Genomic DNA, 21,618 nt, shown 5'->3' with positions numbered 1-21,618 from the left:
AAAAGTGACCAGAGAGAAGATTCAAGGAAAAAAACCCAGCTATAGGCTACAGGTGTTCCTGTTATTATGTCCATCCTCTTGTCTATTTCCTCTCATGTGAGAAATAGTGTGAAGCTTTGCAATAAAAAATATGCATTAAAATCTTTTTAAAACATGCAGGCACAATCTTAAATCACAGACTAGTATGTCGTTATAACAATTAAAAAGTAAAGTAATTTAGTGTGTTGACTTTTCAAAATAAAAGACACGCTGACAGCTCTGGAACCTCTTTTTAAACACAGATAGACAAATTAACATTATTAATTAAAACGTCTCTGAAAAGCTAAACTATTTAATGAGTTGGGGGGTGCAGATGTTCCTATTATTATGTCCACCCCTGGTTTATTTACTGTGAAAGACTTTTTTAAACTTTTAAAACACCAATAAAAATAAAAATCATAGAAATTCTGTGTTAACTTCTGCTGTTTAAAAAAATAACAGCCTGCCACTTGAAACAATAGTGTCTCTGCACTGGGGGCTTCTCTATAAAGGGGGTGGACAAAATAACACGAACACTTTAAAAACATGATGCAGTCGAATGTAAAAACACCACCAAGCTAAAACAAAAGGTCTCTGATATTTATAAGACGTAGAATGTTTCTGTCAGACTGAAATGTTCATTCATTTTGAATCATAGTCATGATGGCCGTCTTCTTGTAGATTTCCTCAAAAAGTTTAGAAACTTTAAAGACTTAACGGACAAAAATCTATTTTATTTTTTAGAAAGAAAACAGGAATTGTTCTAAAATGTTTATGCCTATGAAGTAGATACGTGTACACATGCTTTGGTTTGGGAGTAAATCAGTGTAATGCTACAATATACATATATATGTACATATTAACATATGGTTCAAAAGAATGACCTTATTTCAACAGTTTTCTTTTTAATTGAAGCGTCTGCAGTTGATCTCTGTGTTTTGTGGGTCTTTGTGTGTTTTTAAAGGTAAATTGACACTATTTTAAAAAAGGCTGTAAAATGTTTAATCTTCAAAAGCAACAAGAAAAAAAGACATTTTAACAAAATAAAAGTTATAACTTCTAAATTTAAAAAAAACATGGTTTTAGTTGTAGTCCTGTAAAGAACCTGATCTATTTAAATAATCTGTGTATAACTATTATTTTTGAACTTCCAATGCTAAAAAGGCAAACAATTAGAATTTAATTTGAATAATGTATTATTGATGAGTTCTTCTTTGTTTAAATCACGGTGCCGTTTGTTTCCTTATTTCCAGTTTATTTTCCTGATTCGTGCAGCAACAGGTTTCCACTGTGACCATGCATTAGTTATGATACACAATAAGTCAGAACATAAAGTTATAAAGAACGTTTGATGTTCAAACGGTTGAGCAGAAGCTCTCAGTGGAGAGTCTTCATGTCTCAGTGATCAGTGATCGGATTAGATCACTGATCACTGATCAACAAAACGCAGTTTAAACTTTGACCTCGACAAACAGCCGCCTGCGTGAACTCCGCTTTTAATATCAGAAATAGTTTCATGTTCAAAACAAACTTTATTGAACCGTTTGTGTGTTGCGGTTCATCGGGGCAGATTTAGTGAGCCGTGAAACAAATATAATACGAGAATAATAAGAGTTATATTTGTTAATAATCTCCGCCGCTGAAGCACAGCCGGCCGACACACACCGACTGAGCCCCGCTAACAAACGGCCCGCTGCACGTGCAACACAATGTGTGTTTATATGAGTGAATAGAAAGTGTTTCCTCTAAAATATGATTTTTAGTTTTTTGATTAAAAAATAAGGTTGCAATGCTCACAAGTTGTGTGAAATGAAATGATTCGTTCATTTTATTTATAACTGAAAACTTTTGTCATAAATCAAAACTGAGGCATAAACTCCAAAAGGAACAAATACTTTGTACAAAATGTATTTCTACAAATCACAGCAACTTTTATTATCCAAAATAAATTCAGTTAGATCCATAAAATATTTTCTGTTTGACTAAATTAAAGCTCCGTTAGAGTTTCACTTTTATTAATTATTTAAACAAAGTTTCAGTTTTAGAAAAGTGTCCATGAATGTTTTTATTTGTAAATAAATGTGTTAATATGAATAACACGTAATGGCTTCTTTCTGTTAATATTTACTGTCATATTGTTTGGAATAAAACACAACCATTGAATTAATCTGACCTGTAATTAAATGAAAAGTTAAATGAATTAATATTGCGCACGAGAGAAAGTTTTGATCATAGTTCGTGAAATTAAAATGGTAAATATAATTTAGCTTAAATAAACAGCGTTAATATGAATAAAAACAAGTTTCCAAAGAGGGTTGATGTGTTTATGAGTTGAATAGTTTCATGTAGTTTCGTCTCAGTTTTGGGTGAATTTAAACTGTTTCCCACAAATCCAAACTCAGTTTATTGATCATCGAACTCGAGCTGAAGAAGAAGCGCCGTCCTTCTCTCATCATCTCTCTGCGCTCGAATTAAAAAGTGGATTTTTACGCACCCGTTGCGCCATCGGCCCCGTCTCTCCGCCCGGACTCCAGGTGACTCCTGCGGGGCAAAACACACATCCAACTCCCCGGGACCGGAGCGTTATTCACTTAATCCGGTGTGTAACGGAGTCCAGCCGCGAAGAGAAACGCACAAACACACAGAGAGCAGCAGCAGCAGCAGGTCCCTGCGAGCTCCGCTCAGCTCTCCACGGGAACCGACCAACCGACCGACCGACGGCGACACTCCGCCACCAGAAGAAGCACGAGCCCGGGCAGACGCTGTCCTATTCCCGGCCTCCAGCTCCAAAGCAACGACCGACCACCGACCACCCAACCAACCGTTCAGTCAGCAGGCCAAATCCGATCAGGTTACATCCAAACCGGGAGGGGGGAGACAAAGTGAGGCGGACCCGCCCGCTGCGCTCTGAGCCGGGGCCGTGCAGCGCTGTCTTCTGCGCGGAGGTGCGTTCAAATCCCCATCGCAGCTCCGGCGCGGCGGATTCCTCCTCCCTCAGAGCAGGCCGTCGGGGTGTGAGGGGAGGGAGGGAGGGACGGAGGGACGAGGGGAGGGAGGGAGGGAGGGGAGTGAATAGTTTCTTTTCCCCACTTAAAGGAGCAGAGGCTCCCTGCGCGTCCCCGCAGCTACCACGAGACGTGCCAAGGCGCGCAACCGCGAGGTGGATGAAGGGAACGCGAGGGGACAAATGTGTCTCCACCTGACGTTCTTATTGGGGAGGCAACAATTAAGACAACTTATGAATTCATTGCGACAACAGGAATAACTTATATGTCTTTTTTTATTTTAAGGTGGAATAAAACTACTTCAAAGTAAAAACAAGAAGCTTCAGGGGCCTGAAGACGTCTGGTTCACAGCGTGGCTGTGCTTCTGTGGTTATTTGATGAACCGCAAATGTGTTATTAAAACTGTCTGAAGTGGGAGGGGCCCAGAGGAGACACCTGCAGTACTACATAACACCGAGGACCTCACTTTGCAGAAGGGGCCCCGAGTTACAATCTAGTTTTGGGGCCTTTAGTTTACATTGTGTTTACATGGTGCATAAACAGTGAGGGCGTGGGAGAAAGGGGGGTCAACAGGGACCCGCAGCTCATCAGGGGCCGCATGCAAAGGTTAATATGGCCCCGAGTAAAAAGTATAGAACAAATGTCTGCAGTAGATACATATCAAAGGCATAATAATAATAATAATAATAATAATAATAATAATAATAATGATATCTTATTTGACAAATATATTTTTCCTTTTAAACGTGAAACACATAATGATTTTTTAGAACTGAAACACTTTTTAAATGATTGACAGCTGAATTTCATTATTGAGGCAGATATATTTTTGATAAAATAATACTAGAATATTCAGATCGAGCCTAAAGTCTAAGTCTAAGTCTAAGACTCGACTGCACTCGTTCTGGATAAAGAAGATACATCTGTTTAATAAATAAATAATGTCAAAGTTTAAATGAGGGAAAGAAAACAAGCTGCTGTTCACATAGTTTGCGCTGACTGCTGAACTCTTGTGCGCATGCTCCATCTAGTGTTCGTAAAGCGTCAACACCAGAGCGCTCTCTATTATTAATCATATATATATATATATATATATATATATATATATATATATATATATATAATAAGGTATGAGCTCAACATATTAGAGCATGTTCAGGTTATTGTTAAGATGGTATTCAGTACCATAAACACACAACAGCAGAGAGCTCTGCATTGATGGGGTTTCTCTGATCAGCTGAAGCTAAAGTCTTAAAAATGATAAAAGTTCCTTATTTAATTCCCTGTATCATTTGATCTATAAGTACTCGTGTTGCTCCACGATCTGTAATGTATCTGGACTCTTCTACTTCCTGTGCCTTGCAGGTTTTATCCTCATTTCATCCTCATCTGAAACAAACCCGTAAATCAGAAGTAGTCAAGTTTATTCCTTCATAAAGTACGTTTTGGAGTCAACGTTGAGACAGAAGTTGTGCTTTTAATAATAATTTGGCAAAGATATGAAGAAATATGGACTGACATTGGAAATGTGGGTTAAATTAGTGGTTTGAAAAAATGATCCTAAAAACTTGTCACCATTGACATGTATTTAAATAAACATGAATCTAAGTCAGGGCGTTCAGCGCGATGCTGCAGACCTCGACCCCCGACCCCGTTTCTACCGCTTCAGGTCAGTAGATTTTATTAGAGACACATTAAAATCACTGGACGAGTATCTGCACCGGACTGTCCAAATAAAGTGAGACAAAAAAAAAAAAAAGACACAATTAAATAAGGTCTAAGAAATATAAAACACACAGAGAGTCACGTCTTCCATTTCTTCACCAAATAAACATCAAACACTGTAGATTATTGTAGAGACAACAGCTGTGGAGCAGATGTGAAGTGCAGCTGCAGGAGCGCGACTCCGCCACAAGGTGTCACTTAAACACGGTCGTTTTTAAATGTGACAGAAGAAGAGCGTGTTTTGACTGATGGTCAGCTGATAACTAACTGAAGGGAATATTAACTAGGGCTCTTATTTTGAAGAATAGTTTACACAGGTGCTTTTAAATAAATATGACGTTACCTGAAAAACACATTGTGGTCATTTATGCTCATAACAAACAAAAAAACATCTAGAATCTGAACACATTGTAAAACAACTGTCTGCGTGGAAGAGAACAAATATACACACACTATATCAATGACTAAACCCAAATAAATGTCAATTAATCAATTAATCAATCAATCAATCAATCAATCAATCAATCAATCAATCAATCAGTCAATCAATCAATCAATCAATCAGTCACATGACATGTTTAACATGAAAACACACAATAGAGCCTTTCAGAGACATAGTGCCAAGTGTTTGTATGTAAGAAGCCTCTGTCCTAAGAAGGATGTCTTCATGTACACTTGGTCCCTCTACTGCTACTTCCAGTGCCACTACTGTGATGTAACTACTACTATTAAATAGTACTGATACCACCTCCACTACTGCCAGTACTACAGCTACGACTACTCCCTCTATTACTACTAATATACCATTGGGCAAAAATACTTTTTTCATTTAAACCACTACTCTTATCACTGCTATTTATACTAGAATACTGTACTAGGCCTGCTAATAATACTATGCTACTAGAAACTAGTATTTTTTGTTGTGTTTCAATTGCTCATATTTAATATTTGCTGCTGCTAGTGTAGCTACATACTATTTATTAAAAATAGAATTAATACAATAATACAAATATTAAAATTACAATATTGCAGGTCTATTGGTTTATCTATTGCTGCCATATGACACATACAGTGTAGCATTTGTAAACTATTATTATTATAAAAAATATATTAATAATAATAATAATAATTATTATTATTATGATATGGTGAAAGCACGTGACTCTGCAGTCCTTCGGGCCTGACGTCACCGTCTCCCCTCCTCCTCCTCCTCTTCCTCAGTCCGCTCCGCTCTGCCTGCGCTCACTGAATCCAACATGGAGTAAGGAGGAGATGGGGCTCGTCCGGGGCCATCCTCACCGATACCAGCGCACCATTTTCGGTCACCGCATTCCAGCTCGGTCCGGCGGGGGAGGAGGTAGAGGAGGCGGCGGAGGAGGAGGAGGAGGAGGAGGAGGAGGAGGAGGAGGAAGAAGAAGAAGAAGAAGAAAAGGCGTAGGAGCAGCAGGAGGAGGTGGGAGAGGAGATCGGATGCGCCTCTTCGGATGCGCTCCAGTAATTGAGGAGTGAAAGGAGAAGAGGAGGAAGAAGAAGAAGAAGAAGAAGAAGAAGAGGAGGTGGTGTTGGAGGAGGAGGAGGAGGAGGAGGAGGAGGAGGGGGAGTGGGGAGGGAGACGGAGATCCGAGAATACATAACGCACATCAAGAACCGAGCGGAGCGAGGGAGAGAACCGGATCCTCCGCCGCTTCTGCCGCCGCCGCCGCTGCCGCTGAAGGGCGAGGAAGCATGAAGACACCGCACCGTGCAGCCGCGGCGGGAGCTTATTATTACCGGAGGTGAAGCAGAAAAAAATGAGCGAGGACACGCGACCAGACGAGTGAGTATAATAACAATAATAATAATGATAACAACACACCGCATCATTATTATGTTCTAATTATTCTGATCAGCTGCGTATTGGCGCGCCGCCGCTTGTGCATTGATCACATGGATAGGGATTGGTCCTGATATGTTGTTATGGGCTCAAGTGTTGAGGGCGGTGGGGGGGGGGGGAGCTCATCACCCTCCTCCTCCTCCTCCTCATCTTCCTCCTCCTCGTGGAGAGGTTGGTTGAGGTCGGAGAGATTTCACAGGCAGAAGAAGCGCGTGCAGCCTCCTGCAGATGTGATACAGTCACAACAGAGAGGAGGCGACGGGGGACGGGGATGGGGGGGGGTGCAGTTTGCATCATGATGGACTTCACAGAGCAGACAGAGGAGGTTCTGCAGAGGCATCGCATGCAACATCCCAACATGGCTTCATCAGTTAGCATGTTAGCATGTCCTTCCTTCATAGGAACCGCTGGTTCCCGGTTCCTCTGTATGAAGCGGCCCGTCTGGCTCGTGACCCCTTTCCAATGAGGCCACTGTACGTTGTGACTCATCATGAGGGTGCATGTGTCCACAGGCTGTGTGACCAGATCAACTAAAGTGGGATTATTCCTCCTCTGAAGGGGTTTGTTGTTATTTAATTATCCAATTGAGAAAATGTTCCAGGAACAGATTAGACGGTAAACTACGATCCAAGATTCCAGGTTTGGGAATCGGAATCAGGTTTATTGCCGAGTAGTTTTGCTTTTGGTGCAGCAATAAAGACGTGTGGTCCTGTCCTGTAAAGAGCTGGAGCAACAGATTCATTCGTTTGGCAAACTTAAAGCTATTAAAGCTATTTAATATTTAAAACCAGGAAGGAGTTTACGACTGTAGAAAGGTATCATGGTAGCGGTCATATTGTCCTTCGTCGTAATGACTGCGAGGTATACTTCCGGTGTTTTCTAACCCTATTTTCTCATGTTTTTATGAGTAATTAAGTGAGTAATCGGGGCAACGGCTTTTGAGTCCAGCATCTTAGAGAGAAATAAAAAAGTTTCTCCCGATGAGGTCTGTTTGTTTTTGTGCGCCTTCGCTTGAAGAAGTCTCGTTCTGAAAATCCACCGTGTGTGAAATCAGCTAAATTTGCGCCTTCTGTCCTTCGAACACAACAACCTCAGACAACAGCTGGACTCCTCTCTCCGACTCTCGCTCACTCAAGTCACACGACACGATAAGAAACAGCACTTTTATACATCGACGGTGAGGAGCTTCATTTAATACGATTGCTGTACGACCAGTTTAGCGGCTGCAACGTTCTCCTTCAATGCTGAACCGATGGCTGCACACATTAACCACGTAGACACAAAATAAAAGGTGAAGGTAGGGCCCAGGTTACAAAATACCAAAGCTAGTCTTGAAGACGTCGGTATGGTTCTGAAGAAGTGCTCGTTGGAGCATCAAACGGCGTCCTGACCTCCAACAGACACTGGAATAGACCGAGCATGCGTCCGACAATTTTGGTAATTTTTCCGTCACCAACAGTTGTTTTTTTCCTCTCTGTTTTCATTCCTCACAATTCTGCTATTTTTCGTGGTAACAAACGAGTGCAACACCCCGAACGTCTTCCTGGAAAGACTTTCTGAAGACGCTCATTTCTGGGATGCATATAGCGTTGAGACAACAAACAGTCGAAAGCTGTTAGAGAGAGAGAGAGAGAGAGAGAGAGAGAGAGAGAGAGAGAGAGAGAGAGAGAGAGAGAGAGAGAGAGAGATCTGGGAGATGCAGCCAGGAGGTAGAAAGGCTTGACTTCAGACGTGGTCGTATGAGTTCATTTGAAACACACTGAGACCTTCAGATCGGATGCAGCGATCAGAAAGATATGGATGTTATCGAGTGAATCTGGTCCGGGAACAACCTCCAGGTGTGCAGATGTGGCAGCAGGTATGCAGCAAAGGTGAGCGGCGCACCGAGGGGCTAAAGTCCACTCAGGGTTACGATGGATATATGCAGCAGTGAGAGGAACGTGTCATGTGAGTGTATATTAGCAGATCTTTTATCAGAATCTAGATGTTGTTTTCTTAATTGTAATAAATCAACCGTTTGAACTCGGATTGTGTGTCCCGGGTGGAGAGCGTACAGGCTGCAGGTGACCTGAAGAAGCAGGCCACCCTTTCTTTGGACGGCCTCGTGCTGAGCACACCCCTGCAGGTAAACACATGACTCATGCGGCCCGCGTTTCGGCCAGATAATAGGCTCGACTTGTGAAATGTTTACCCAGACTGCACCAGGCCGCAAGAGAGAAGCAGGTTAGCAGGCTGTTCGTTTGGACGCGTGGGTGTCGTTTTTTTTTCGCCTCGGTCACCCCCTCGCACTTTTAGTTTCAATTTGATTGACTCACTAAAATCTGTTGATACGCTCGTCGTCTCCTTCACAGTGAGAAGTCAGCTCAGGCCGAGTTAACCCCTCTGCTCGGGTGACATTTTGGTGACAATGTGTAATTGTGATAAAATAAAATATGCAAGTAAAGGACGGTAACGTTTGAAACATATTTTAACACTCATGGGACTATTTATTAAAGCTGAACAATTTTTTGAAAACATATCTTATTTCAATTATTTTGACTGACATTGCGATATGATTTGTGATATTAGATTACTTTGTTGATTTGTACCAAACAAAGATGTTTCCTTGAGTTATGTCGGCCAGGACTTCTCCACAGCAACACAATATGTCATTTAAAATGGTATTTTGAAACATTTTACATCCTGCAATTGGAAAATTGCATTAGGCCGTTTTTGCAATTTTGATAAAGTTTTGATTAATTATGCAGTCCTATTATTTATATTATATTTGCCCGTAGTCTCTTTTGTGTTAATGCAATTGAACCTACAGAAGAAGCTTCTTCCTATCATTGTTTATTATCACGTCAACAGATTGATCTCCAAAAGGCGTAAATGAAGCAAAGGGAAGTGCACATGATAAAACCTTGAAGTGTGGGAGTGGAAGATCCCGGTAATGAGTAACAGGGGATGCTCTTAAGAAGTGAACGCACCATCAACAGAGCAGGGGTCATTTCATTGGCTGTAGATTGGATTCTATTGGTTTGGGGGATTTTGTTGCGCCAAAAAACCCAGACGTGTGTGAGGAGAAGGACGGACACTGGAGCGCAGGGAACCTGTGTCAGCAACAATACATCTGAGAGGAAGCATACGGTTTGAGCTGAAGCAGAGCAAATCCGAGCGCAAGCACGGGCTTCTTGAGTGCGAGGGTCAGGGTCTTTGAGGGAAAGAGGTAAACATTTTGAGCGCTTCAATTGAAAGACGACGCTCTTGAATAAAGATAAGAAAAAACAAACTGTAAAGCGCTTGTTCCAAACGAGGAGAACATGTGCGAGTATCCCACTCGCACCCCAGTATCTCGAAAGTTCTCTCATTGAAGCGAAATTAGAGTCAAACAAATCCAGAGAAGACGTCGCTCAGTCTCACTGGGGTGAAGCGGTATCATCGTCTTGAGTTGTTGTGTAGTCAGAGCATCAAGCAGCAGCAGCAGCTCAGCAGCTTCACCAACGAGCCCGACGTGCAGCGGGAGGAGATCTGATACCTGCTCGGGAGTTTTCATTTGTTTTGTTTGGAGCACTCTTGGTTTTCATTGGACGGTGAGGGACTGAAACTCTCCCCCCCCCCCCCCCAACACCCCCTCACCAGAGGTGTTTATGCGGGGGGTGTTTCTTATTGATCGGGCAAACCGATGCCCCCCCCCCCCCCCCCCCGGACCCGCCCACAGAGAGCTGTCGATGATGCCGGAGGGGGAGGGAGGAGGAGTTGACAATGACATTGAGGAAAGGTCAGCAGGCAGCTCCACCCGCACACGAAAACATCGACTTCATATTGGTGCTGACCTCCGTCTGAGCTGCTGGTGTCCGGTCACTCCAGCTGAGACGCTCCGGTGATCGCAGACGCCGCTTTTGAGATTTTGGGCTATTTTACCTCCATAACATGTCACCTTTCAGACTAGTGGAAAGAAAATATCTATATATATTTTATATATATAGACTGATATCATCCTACAATCCATTCAAATTGGGGTAATGATTTCAACCTCATCCCTCTGCCGTGATATCTTTATTATGTTCATTTCTGGCTGATGTGGGATTTACTTTGTGATTATTATCCATAATAACGCGCCTTATGGCTTATTGGTTGTCAACATATCATTATCATTATCAAAGTCACAGAAATGTACAGGGACTTAACATTACAGTAAGTATTGATAACGGCCGCATGCACAGTCATCAACTCATGGAGGTAATGAAGCTGGTGGGTCACACCTGATCATCTGACACTCTTTGAATCTACCCGATAGCTGCTGGAGCTAACGTTAGCTTCAGAAGCCGAGCCACTAAAGGGCCTTGAAGTCTGAAAGGTGGAAGCAGGTTATGAGGTCGATGCCCAGCAGCTCATGCGTGTGTAAAATCTGTCCTGAACACTGTCTGTCAGGTGTAAAAAAAAAAAAAAAAGCCCTGTTCAAGCTACGATCAGGAGGAAAATAGCCAGTCGTGTGTCTGCAGCGGCAGTAACACAGTCCAGGTTCACGGCGCTGCTGAATCTAAGGTCACGGTGTGGTGCATTCAGGGCGCTTTTCTGAGAAACCGGTTTTTGTTTACTAATTCAAGCGGATACCACAGGTCGTAAAAAAAAAAAAAAAAAAACGACGCAGGAACACGAGGGACAAGCAGACGAATTATTACGTGACGTGGAAATGAAAAACAGCGCCGAAAGAGTCGCTTCATCCAGACGGAGGTTTAATGAAATAACCTGACATTGATGCGTCGCTTTGAATTCCAAGTTCACCAGAATAAAAGTCACAGACGGTTTGATGTGAGGAACGTGATCATTAAATCACAATCATTAAACTGTCCCATTGTTTGAGGGAGCTTCGTAACGTTCTCCCTGTAAGCTGCTGTTTATGAGATGTAAAGAGAAAGTTCACTAGCTGTTCATCTTCTTATATACGTGCAGTAAATCATATCAGTCCACTTTAAGTATAGCCGATGGACTGATCACTTATTTTGCATGTACACCCAAGAAACCGGTGTTTTCTCTCTGTGTGAAAGGTTAGAAGGAGTATTATGTAGTAGTTATGTATATTTGTTTATTGTGTTGTATGTCCAACTGGACTAAATTCGGGTTTTTTTATACGTGATTTTCACATATAAACAGCATCTCAATGACTATATGTCAACATGAAGTTGACATATAGTCATTGAGATGCTGTTGGAGTGTCTAAAACATTTCTTTTCAAACACATTCAACCAGATTTGAACCTTTTTGAGCGACAGACCATAACCTCCTGGGGTCATTTTAACATTTCAGGTGTTTGAAGTTGAGCTCGGCGATGAGCCACTAACGGAAGATGGATTTCCTTTTTTTTGCGGGTCGATGCGCATCGACTTCGCCGCCGCTCACGTTTCACACATCCGGTGAGAAGAAAAACAAAAGGAAAAAAAAAAACAACAACCTTTAAAAAAACATCACGCAGACTTTCCGTCTTTGTGATGGGCGAGCGAGGGAGGAGAGTCATTGAGAAGTTTGGCAGAGAGCGAGTCAAACACCATCTGCTGCTGCTCTCTGCTGATCCAGACCTCCGAGACACAAGGTTTTCCACGCTGATGATGATGAAGTCATGAGCCCGGATGGACCCTGTGTGTGTGTGTGTGTGTGTGTGTGTGTGTGTGTGTGTGTGTGTGTGTGATTGACAACACGTGTGTTCCTGTGGGAGCATTCTGTGTAGTTATGTACTGTGTGTGTGTTTGTCTTTCATGATGATGGAGCAAACAGACCACCAGAGGCTATTATCCGCATCTCTGGTCAGCTGTGTGTGTGTGTGTGTGTGTGTGTGTGTGTGTGTGTTATGCTGCTTGTTTAAGTGCATCCACACACTGTTGTTAAAGTGCTCTAAGCAGCCGTTTCATTACCGTGTCCTCTGAGGACAGGGCTGTTCGAGGGCAGGGATGTCCAAATGGCGGTTTGTGGGCCACACTGGGCCTCCATAAATAACTACGCGCGGCCTGTTTCCACCGCAGGAACCGAGGACATGTTTCTTTTTAGGGACTCGGGAACCGCTTTGACTGGAGGAACCCAAAAGTGACCCTGCTGTGGGGGGGGGGGGGGGGGGGGGGGGTAGAACGTTCTGGAGTTCACTGCCGCTCACCGGTCCAAACACAAACTTCCTGCTGCAGCTTCGTTCGCCCATTTTAAACTCTGGTTTCCACCCCTAGAACCAATATTAGAACAATTCTTATGATGTTGTGAAAAATGTAGTTATCAGTCTTCTTCTCCCTATCTTCAAGTCGTCTTTGCCTTCCAGTTGTATTCCCTATTTCACCATCAGTAAACTAAGCTGCAGTAATAAATGAATATGGAGGATCAAGACGCCAAAGCATCCGAGAAGCAGAGAGTGGAAGTATTCAGGGTTCTGCCCAGGAAGTGACTTCCAGTTCTGACGATGTTGAATTGTCAGGGATCATCACCTCACAGCTATTCAGTCGTAAATGTTGGAGCTTCAAGGAAAAGCGCCAAATTCTGGGGTCGTGATTACCAACTGATGTTGACGTGACCAACGTTATCTCCGTGTTTTATGCCCGGAGATTCTGTTGGATCAGCCTCGACTTATTAGGACAAATACATTGGCTGAGTCGTCCTTTAGCCTGTAGAAACTGTCTCGTAACTCCCAGCGCAGCTCTGCAGTGCATTCGTGATCCGAGACCGTTAGTCAGCCGCTTCCTCTGCTCAGACAGTCGGTGAGAGGAAGCATCGGTGATACAGCGCTGACGGGAAAACAAGCTCGTGTCTTACCGTAAAGCAGCACAACAGAACGCTATCTGTGTCCTCAACCCCTCACATTTAAAAGAGCTGCGCCGATTTGTCCTTAGAGGACAAAAATGTCTACTTCAAAAACACAAAAATACTAGGATTATTTTCTCCTTTCACAGAGTTAAATCCTGATATAATAGAATGATGTTATACTATAATGGCCCTGAGATCAAAGATGGTGGTTTTAATGGGTTTCAATGGGAACGTTTTTGTCCTTAAGGAGCTGATTTTGGACACACAGTTCATAATAAACTTATTATAATAAAACATATACCCTTGCCAAAATGTATTCCACACCCAAAATGTCCCTAGTGAGACGCAAAAGTAAGACTATTCATTTATATTCTTTCTGTCTAATTGATAGAGGAACATTTGACTTTTCTATTGATGTTCGACTGGTTTGATTGGCTGAGAAGATTCTCACAAGGAAACGAAACACTGACGGCCGTTGGACTTTGTGTCTGAGTCAGAAGGATGACATCACCTCACCTGTCCAGGTGGAGGTGGGCGTTGTTACATTATAAACTTTTGACCTTCTCTTTATGAGCCTGACAGCAACGAGACACCTAACAAACACACACACACACACACACACACACACACACACACACACACTCCTGATAAGAGCAGTCCTCCCACTAAAATACAACCTACATTTTCTAACCTGGAAAGACCTTCAGAGGGACGTGGTGTATGTGTGTGTGTGTGTGTGTGTTGTGATATTATATAACACACACACACACACACACACACACACACATAGAGCTACATCACAGTGGAGCCATTCAGACAAATGTACGGATGCTGACTGGAACATTGCATCTTTTATGATGCACATATTACAGTCGGTTGTATCGTGTGTCGTGCTTACGCCTGTGTTTTTAATTACGACTTTCGTCATCCGATCACGACAGGATGCACTAACTGTCAAGCCTGTGCGCTCCGAGATCGGATCTCGAGGCGTTTAGATCTCAGTGAGGTGTGGACATCATGTGGGAACATTTGATCAAGCATAGGTCTCCATCATTTTACCCCCACACTGGAGTTCCTCTCTTGGATTTTGTCCGTTGCCATTTTGTTTTGACCATATTTGGAGTGATGAGGAGCAACGTATACGGCTCTGGTAGCAACCTGTCAATCACAGTAAGCCCCGCCCCTAAAGCATCCCCCTGCTTTATGGTCTGTTTGACTCTAAATGGAGCATAATGTACTAAATGAACATCATGCTGTGTTGAAGAAGACTGTAAACTAGAGATTGAGACCACTAAGTCGAAACGTACACAGCGGTCATGTGACCGTTGAGTTGCGTCACATCATCGCCTCACGCCAACCGAGACGAAACTCAAAGGAAAGTCTCTCCGCTGACTTTCCACTACATAAATTCACCCTGTTTAAGTTTTAGTTGATCTTTAGGAATCAGCCACATGGAATCGTGACAATTATCGGATAGAAATGATGGACAGAACTTCAAAAACGAGGACTCATAAAACTCTAATTATTTTACACAGAGTAGTTGTGGGGATGGTTTCTGTCTGGTCCGATGTGTTGTAAGGACAAACCCACCGATTGACCAGCGTCCTAAAACAAACACCTGACTGACTGCAGCCTGTGAAATACATTTTACATCATCAGTCATTTTGTAAGTGAAGGTGTCACTGTTTGCAAATGGAGGATCTCTCATTTTGGAACCAAACTCAAGTATATAGTCCCTCCTGTGTGTGTGTGTGTGTGTGTGTGTGTGTGTGTGTGTGTGTGTGTGTGTGTGTGTCACTGCACGCTGCCGGCAAATGCAGTGATGACTCATGCTACACACACACACACACACACACGAGCACCATCTGTTTGACAGGCAGGCTGAATCACACAGCGGAGGGAAGCAGAGTGTGTGTGTGTGTGTGTGTGTGTGTGTGTGTGGGGGGCCTGTTAGGATGTGGCGTCGGCGGCGCGCGGCAGCACAGCTCGACAGCCTGTCGTCAACGGAGACCGGCGTGACACTGTGACCGTGGAAACAGGATGTACGAGAGATGTCTGAGTATAAAAGGCAAGACGGGGAGAGAGAGAGAGAGAGAGAGAGAGAGAGAGAGAGAGAGAGAGAGTGTTTTTTTTATTTTTGTATTTTACCTCGACGCGCTTCAGTCGGCGTCTCCATTTTATTTTTGCTTCTGAGTGTGAAGATTCAGTTTCTGCCGGCAGCTCAGACGAGGGTTTGTTGGTTCTCTGCGTGTGTGTGTGTGTGTGTGTGTGTGTGTGTGTGTGTGTGTGTGTGTGTGAGCACAGGTGAATGCTATGTTCAGTAAAGAACATAAAGGAAGGTGTGTCGTTCTCAGTGCTGCGTGTTCTGATTGGACAACACTACTGGCGTGAACTCGCTCACCATTGGTCGGTCTGATCCAGGATTTCTCCCAGACGGCAACCTCCAAGTGAAGCTGATGCTTCATGTCTTAAAGCTGCATTCTCTCTAATGTCCATCAGGGGGCGACTCCTCTGGTTGTATAGAAGTCTAGTCTAAAATGACTCTACTTCTCTCTTGATTTATTCCCTCAGTAAACATTGTAAACATGAGTTTATGGTCTCAACCTCTAGTTTCCAGTCTTCTTCAATACATGAAGAACTAACGTCACGTTACCGAGCGCCAGTTGGAAAAAAAACTAAACCAAAGAGACATTTGCGGTCAAAGTGGCGTAACTGTGTGTGTCTCTCTCCGGTCTGTTGCAGTGACAGCTACATTGTGCGCGTCAAAGCGGTGGTGATGACCAGAGACGATTCGAGTGGCGGCTGGTTGGCGCAGGACGGCTGCCTGAGCAGAGTGGGCGTGTGCCGGCTGCTGGCGAGCGAACTGCTGGGACGCAACACCTTCCTCATCCACGGAGAACGGCTCAAAGACAAGCAGGTGGGTGCAGCGGCATTTTAACGACAACCAAAGAGCTTGTTTTTTTTTTTATTCCGTCGCATCTTTTGCATCCCAATGTTTCTGCAGAAATTACACGTCAAATAGTTTCCATTTCCTGTTTCTGTAGATGGCTCATTTCTTTGCTGCTCAGGTCTTCTTCTTCTGTCTATTTCATCCCAAAAATGTACACATATAAACCTTTGTCCTGTTAAACTCCTAGATGATCACCTTCTACTGCACTGAACTATAAGTTCATTATTCAGGTCGTCTCATCGTGTTTGTTTCCAGGTGATCCTGGAGTGTTTCTTAAAGAAGGATCTGGTCTACACGAAGGCCACGCCGACATTCCACCACTGGAAAGTGGACAACAGGAAGTGTGGTCTGACCTTCCAGAGCCCGGCCGACGCCAGAGCCTTCGACCGCGGGGTGAGGAAGGCGCTGGAGGACCTGACCGAAGGTACGCACCATGGTCGCTCACTTCACAGGAGAAGGCTCTAAAGAAACAATTCAGGAGTTTAAAGTATTGGGATACCTCAGAGCAACTCTGTTGTGTTTATGTAAAACACTGAAAACTACAGAATAACTTCACATGATCAGCGTTCAAAAGTCAGTGAGAGGATTTAGCCAATCACTTGTTTATGTCATACAGATTAATAAGACGTATGGGGAAGTTGCTGGCTTCTCACATTTTTGTGAATTTAAATAAAACGCAGCTGACTTGCGGCTGCATTAGCTTGTGTTAGCTCGTTAGCTAACAAGGTACAACATGTCAGTCAGTCAGAGTCGTTGGAAGGAGGTTTCCCTCTGATTTCTGTCTTGTTGCTAAGCTAAGCACAACTTGTCCTGTTCTACAGATGACATGGATTCAAGTATGGAAATAAGGAAACAAGCTTATTTCCATACATTTTAGAGTTCTCCTTTAAACAGACCGCCTCACTGCAAAGTGTGCGTCGGATATGTGTCGTGAAGAGCGGAGCAGCAACAGAGTCAACGTGATCTCACAGATATATATATATATATGAAATGACGAGGACCTGTAAACACCGCATTACAGGGTGGTGGAACATAAAGTGTTAAATGAATGTATTATTTAACACGTAATGTGTTAAAATAGGTGTCGGCACCAAAGAAACAATTTAACGTTTCTACTTTGTTAAGTTGAGACAACAAAACTACTTTATTAAGTTGAGGCAACAAAACTACTTTGTTAAGTTGAGGCAACAAAACTACTTTATTAAGTTGAGGCAACAAAACTACTTTGTTAAGTTGAGGCAACAAAACTACGGAGAAAAGATCAGTTTGGGTTTAAAGAACTACGTCTAAAATGTAACTTCTTACGTAGGCGTAAAAATCTGCGAATTCTTGCGTCCACCCCGACAATTGAGCCTAATTGTTTTTCCATTGGCATTGTTTACGACGCAACGTTTTAACAGATAACGTCCCACCTTCACGTAAGTTTGTGATCATTTTACGTGTTTCTGTGAGATCAGGCTGATTAGAGTTCAGCACAAACCTAAACTGAGATCAGAACCTGCTCCATACCTGCATCTTTAAGGCCGACTGAACAGTTCTGGTATACTGACGCAAACCCGAAAGCACATTTCTGCTTTATTTTATTCACTACTGACTGTTAGAATTCCAGCAACGGCATCAGCTACACTCTATAAATTACATTTTGAAAATAGCCGAACCCAAACCCCAGCCCGAAAGGTCCAGACCGTGATAAATAAGACTGTTACTGCAAATGAAAAGAAGTTGTGTCCCGTGTGTCCTCCAGGCTCGACCACGTCCTCGTCGACGCTGCAGAATGAGGCGGAGCTCGGCGACGACGACGTCTTCACGGTGAGAAACTCCTCGTCCTCCAGCTGATAAAACACTGATGAACGCTGAGGACGGCTTTGACAAACTGAATGCACTAGACGTCCGAGTGGAGCGAGCGTTAATAAAGAGCCACATTTTCCCAACTTCATCTCCATCTTTCGTCAGTATGACCCATTATTACTTCATTGTTTAATGATGTGCGTCATAATTCACATTCCTGGACAGAGACTGTGTTTTTCCCTCTCAAGTGTTCTATATTTCATCAGGAGGAGAATACAGGGAGGGGCTGTTTATTGTTATTTTGGGTTCAGATTTGGACAGGAGACACTGCCTTTGTTTGCAGCGACAGGAGAAAACTGTGTGTGTGTGTGTGTGTGTGTGTGTGTGTGTGTGTGTGTGTGTGTGTGTGTGTGTGTTGGGCTTTGGGGGGTGTCAGACAGGAAGCATGAAGGATGGGAGGGGTTTGGTATCCTGTGGTGTTTTTGACCAGACACACGTCGCATTCACCATCGAGCAGCACACACACACACACACACACACACACACACACACACACACACACACACACACACACACACACACACACCTCACTATATTTCTTAGAGAGTTTTTTTCCACAGACATGAATTTTAGCTTAGCATAGAGACTGGAAGCCGGGGGAAACAGCTAGCCTGTCTCTGGAAACCTGCCATCACCATACAGCTGTGGCCACCTTTGTTAGTTGTCATCTCTCTTTCCTGCTCTTTAAACCGTACTCTCTTCAAACACATCCTGCATTTTAGTACATTCAAAGCTGATGCTTCCTCCACCTCCATCCTCCGATGAAGGGACCAGGCCCCGCTTCCTTCTTCAGTCCACTTTTTCCGTCGTTCCATCGGCTTCAATGAAAAGAGGGTGTATCGTTTCCGCAGGATGTCCAGCTATGGAGGAGAGAGTGTGACCTGTCAGTTTATCCGTCACCGAGCTGCCTGTTTACATAGCTGGCCTCGTTTAGAGGAGAGCCGGGCCGACGGAGGGGAACGTGGCTGAACCGCCCCGGCTGCAGATCATTCCCACCCGTCCTGTCTGCAAGTCTGAAGTCTGGCTCCCTGAGGAGGAGGAAGAGGAGGAGGAGGAGGAGGAGGAACCAGAAGAGTTGGACTCAGAGGCGCTGAAGAGGCTCGGAGGACAATGAGGATGTAGATCAAGCTTTGCCAGGAGTAAATAAAACCCTCCCCGTCATAAAGCAGTGCTTCCTCTGGAGGCCCCTGAATAACGGAGGAGATCCTGGCGAACTGCTGGATTGGGTTTGTTGGAGAAACAGCAGGAGGATAAATGATGTAGTTATGAAACTATGGAGGTTTTAAGCACTGGAGTCACAAAATCTGAACACGAGTGAAGTTTTACAGAATTCGTTATATGACACAATAGTTTCAAATATAATTAGAAACTATTTTTTATCTGTACCGTGCGATGAGCTCTGGGAGACTGAAGCCGGGGTTTGTCGACTCTCAAGCGGTCTGAAACTTGGCAGCCGAACGCCGAATCGGGACGAGTTACTTTTCAACGAAGGACGGCGGCGTTGAGGCGCTTCGTGTCCTTAAGAAGCCACGCCAAAATCGTCTTGACGGGATGCTGAGAAATCTGGGCTTTATCTCAAAGACTGACCGCTGTGTGACACAGTCGGGGGCATTTAACACCCTAATAACAGAGCAGAAGAAGAAAACCTCAGGCTGCTGTGAGCAATGCAAGTTACGCTAATGTTTTCATCGTGTTTGCCAGGCCTTAAAGAGGCTCACGCTGCATTTTGGTGAGAAAGAGTGAAAGTAAACAAAACTCACAGTGATGTTTTTTAAGCAGAGATTTACAGAAATAAATAAAAGCAAAATGACAGTTTGTTCTTGTGCGTTTGCTCGCTGCACAGCTGAAAGTGTGAGAAAAGCAGTTCATTCACTTCGCCGCGAAGTTCGGCAGGTTCTTCAGTTCCTCGGTTTTCTATTATTTGAAGGAAGTCTTCTTGTGCGATCCGAGCGAGCCACATGAAAGCTGCAGCTTGCGTCGACCCTCGAGGATGACGCAACCCAGCACACGCCGCCGAGCGCTCGGAGGGCCGCGGGGCCGCAAAGCGCCGGGGCTGGGATTCATTTAACGCAGGCCCCCAAAAAAAAAAAAAACACACCAAGACTTCAGAGACGTTTCTGCCGCTCTGCTGCTCTGGAGGTCTTTTGTTTTTCCTCCTCGGACTCGACTAATTGCACACAGAGGTCTGGTGGAGTGAAGCTCAGGTGGTTTCAGAGAGGAGCTTCATACGTGTCGCATTGTTTTACATCGTGAGCTGACATTATTCACAATTGCACACAGTGGGTTAACTTCTCAGTGATAAGTCAAGATTAAAAGACCGCGTCTACATTCACAAAATATTACGTTGTTTTTCCCTTATTCCGGACATATACATACTAAGCTGTTTACATGGCTAATGAGAATACTCTATTACATGCAGCCATGCATTCTACAATCAACATAAAGCGCCCCATTGACATACGTCCTACAGCTGTGTCCTACAAATGATGTTACTTCCCTCCTTTTTCCAGCTGCAGTCTTGTTGATCTCGTGGTGTTCTCGTCACCGCTCTGCGAGTTTCTTCAAGCTATTTTTCTTCTTTTTTTTTTTTTTTTTTACGGCTTTGCACGAGAACAGACTGGTTTGTGTGTAGTTTATGTTGACAGAAAAAATCTCAGTTAAGTAGCTCTTTCGTAGCTTTCGATCAGATCACATGATCTTCCTTCAGATCCATCAACGTAGACACGAGGAAGACGAGCTCAAAAGCAAAAAATAGTTCAACAGTTGTGGAAACGCTGCAGCGCATGTCGTGTGACGAGGAACAACCAACCACAGCCGGCAGACATCTTTTATTCAGTCTACAGTAAATCTATGGAGAAGGTAATCCGTGAAGTGCTCATAACAAAATGCGTTAACATCTACTACTACTTCCCTGCTCAGAGCAGGTATTTTCAACCGGCTATCAAACCTGAAAACACCTGCGGTGACGTCACCCATTGGGGTGTGGCCAGAGGTGCAACCGAGCAGAGTGTTTGAGATCAGTTTTCTAATCACCACAGGACGAGCCTTCAAAACCGACCCGCGGGTTTTTATTTACTCACACCGTCTCCTCTCTGTCCTCCAGACGGCCACCGACAGCTCGTCCAACTCGTCCCAGAAGAGAGAGCCAGCGATGCACACGCTGGCCCCGCACAACTTCTGTGAGGCCCGTCGGCACCACTGCATCCTGGGACATTTTTACGAGCACCACCGGCCCTCTGATCACTACTTCCTGGACCAGGTGAGTAGAGTAGTCTGAGTGGCTCAAGATCGAATTGAGCTTGGCTTACTGTCAGTGACCCACAGTTTGTGACCAGAACATCGTAGACAGAGACGACGGATAGAGATGCAGACGTCACATATAAAAGTGAGGAAGGAAATCAGCATCAAAATGTCCTCGCCAAAAAAATGTTGCATTT

The 21,618-nt window shown here is 43.9% G+C and overlaps 2 protein-coding genes across 4 annotated transcripts in view; one reads left to right on the top strand and one right to left on the bottom strand.

Moving 5' to 3' along the window:
• meis1a (Meis homeobox 1 a) overlaps positions 1 to 2,986 on the bottom strand; it is a 36,122-nt gene extending 33,136 nt beyond the window's left edge. The window contains exon 1 of the mRNA XM_068726559.1: positions 2,513 to 2,986. Within this exon, the coding sequence (XP_068582660.1) occupies positions 2,513 to 2,524 (12 nt within the window). The 5' untranslated portion in view covers positions 2,525 to 2,986. The remainder of the gene's footprint in view (positions 1 to 2,512) is intronic.
• A 3,003-nt stretch (positions 2,987 to 5,989) lies between these two features.
• spred2a (sprouty related EVH1 domain containing 2a) overlaps positions 5,990 to 21,618 on the top strand; it is a 25,369-nt gene continuing 9,740 nt past the window's right edge. Inside the window, exons 1-5 of one of the 3 annotated variants that reach the window (XM_068726555.1) lie at positions 5,990 to 6,564; positions 16,126 to 16,300; positions 16,589 to 16,757; positions 18,078 to 18,142; positions 21,285 to 21,440. In XM_068726555.1, coding sequence (XP_068582656.1) covers positions 6,539 to 6,564; positions 16,126 to 16,300; positions 16,589 to 16,757; positions 18,078 to 18,142; positions 21,285 to 21,440 — 591 coding nt within the window. In that variant the 5' untranslated portion in view covers positions 5,990 to 6,538. Of the gene's footprint in view, positions 6,565 to 8,346; positions 8,747 to 15,540; positions 15,615 to 16,125; positions 16,301 to 16,588; positions 16,758 to 18,077; positions 18,143 to 21,284; positions 21,441 to 21,618 lie in introns of those variants that run through there. The other 2 variants (XM_068726556.1, XM_068726557.1) reach the window with 2 other exon arrangements.

Source organism: Cebidichthys violaceus, unplaced genomic scaffold, assembly GCF_023349555.1.
Source record: "Cebidichthys violaceus isolate CVI_PGR_0920_01 unplaced genomic scaffold, fCebVio1.0.p SCAF_4, whole genome shotgun sequence".
In the NCBI taxonomy this organism is placed as follows: Eukaryota; Metazoa; Chordata; class Actinopteri; order Perciformes; family Stichaeidae; genus Cebidichthys; species Cebidichthys violaceus.
Note: the sequence above shows the minus strand (reverse complement) of the source record. Positions and strands in the feature narration are given on the sequence as shown.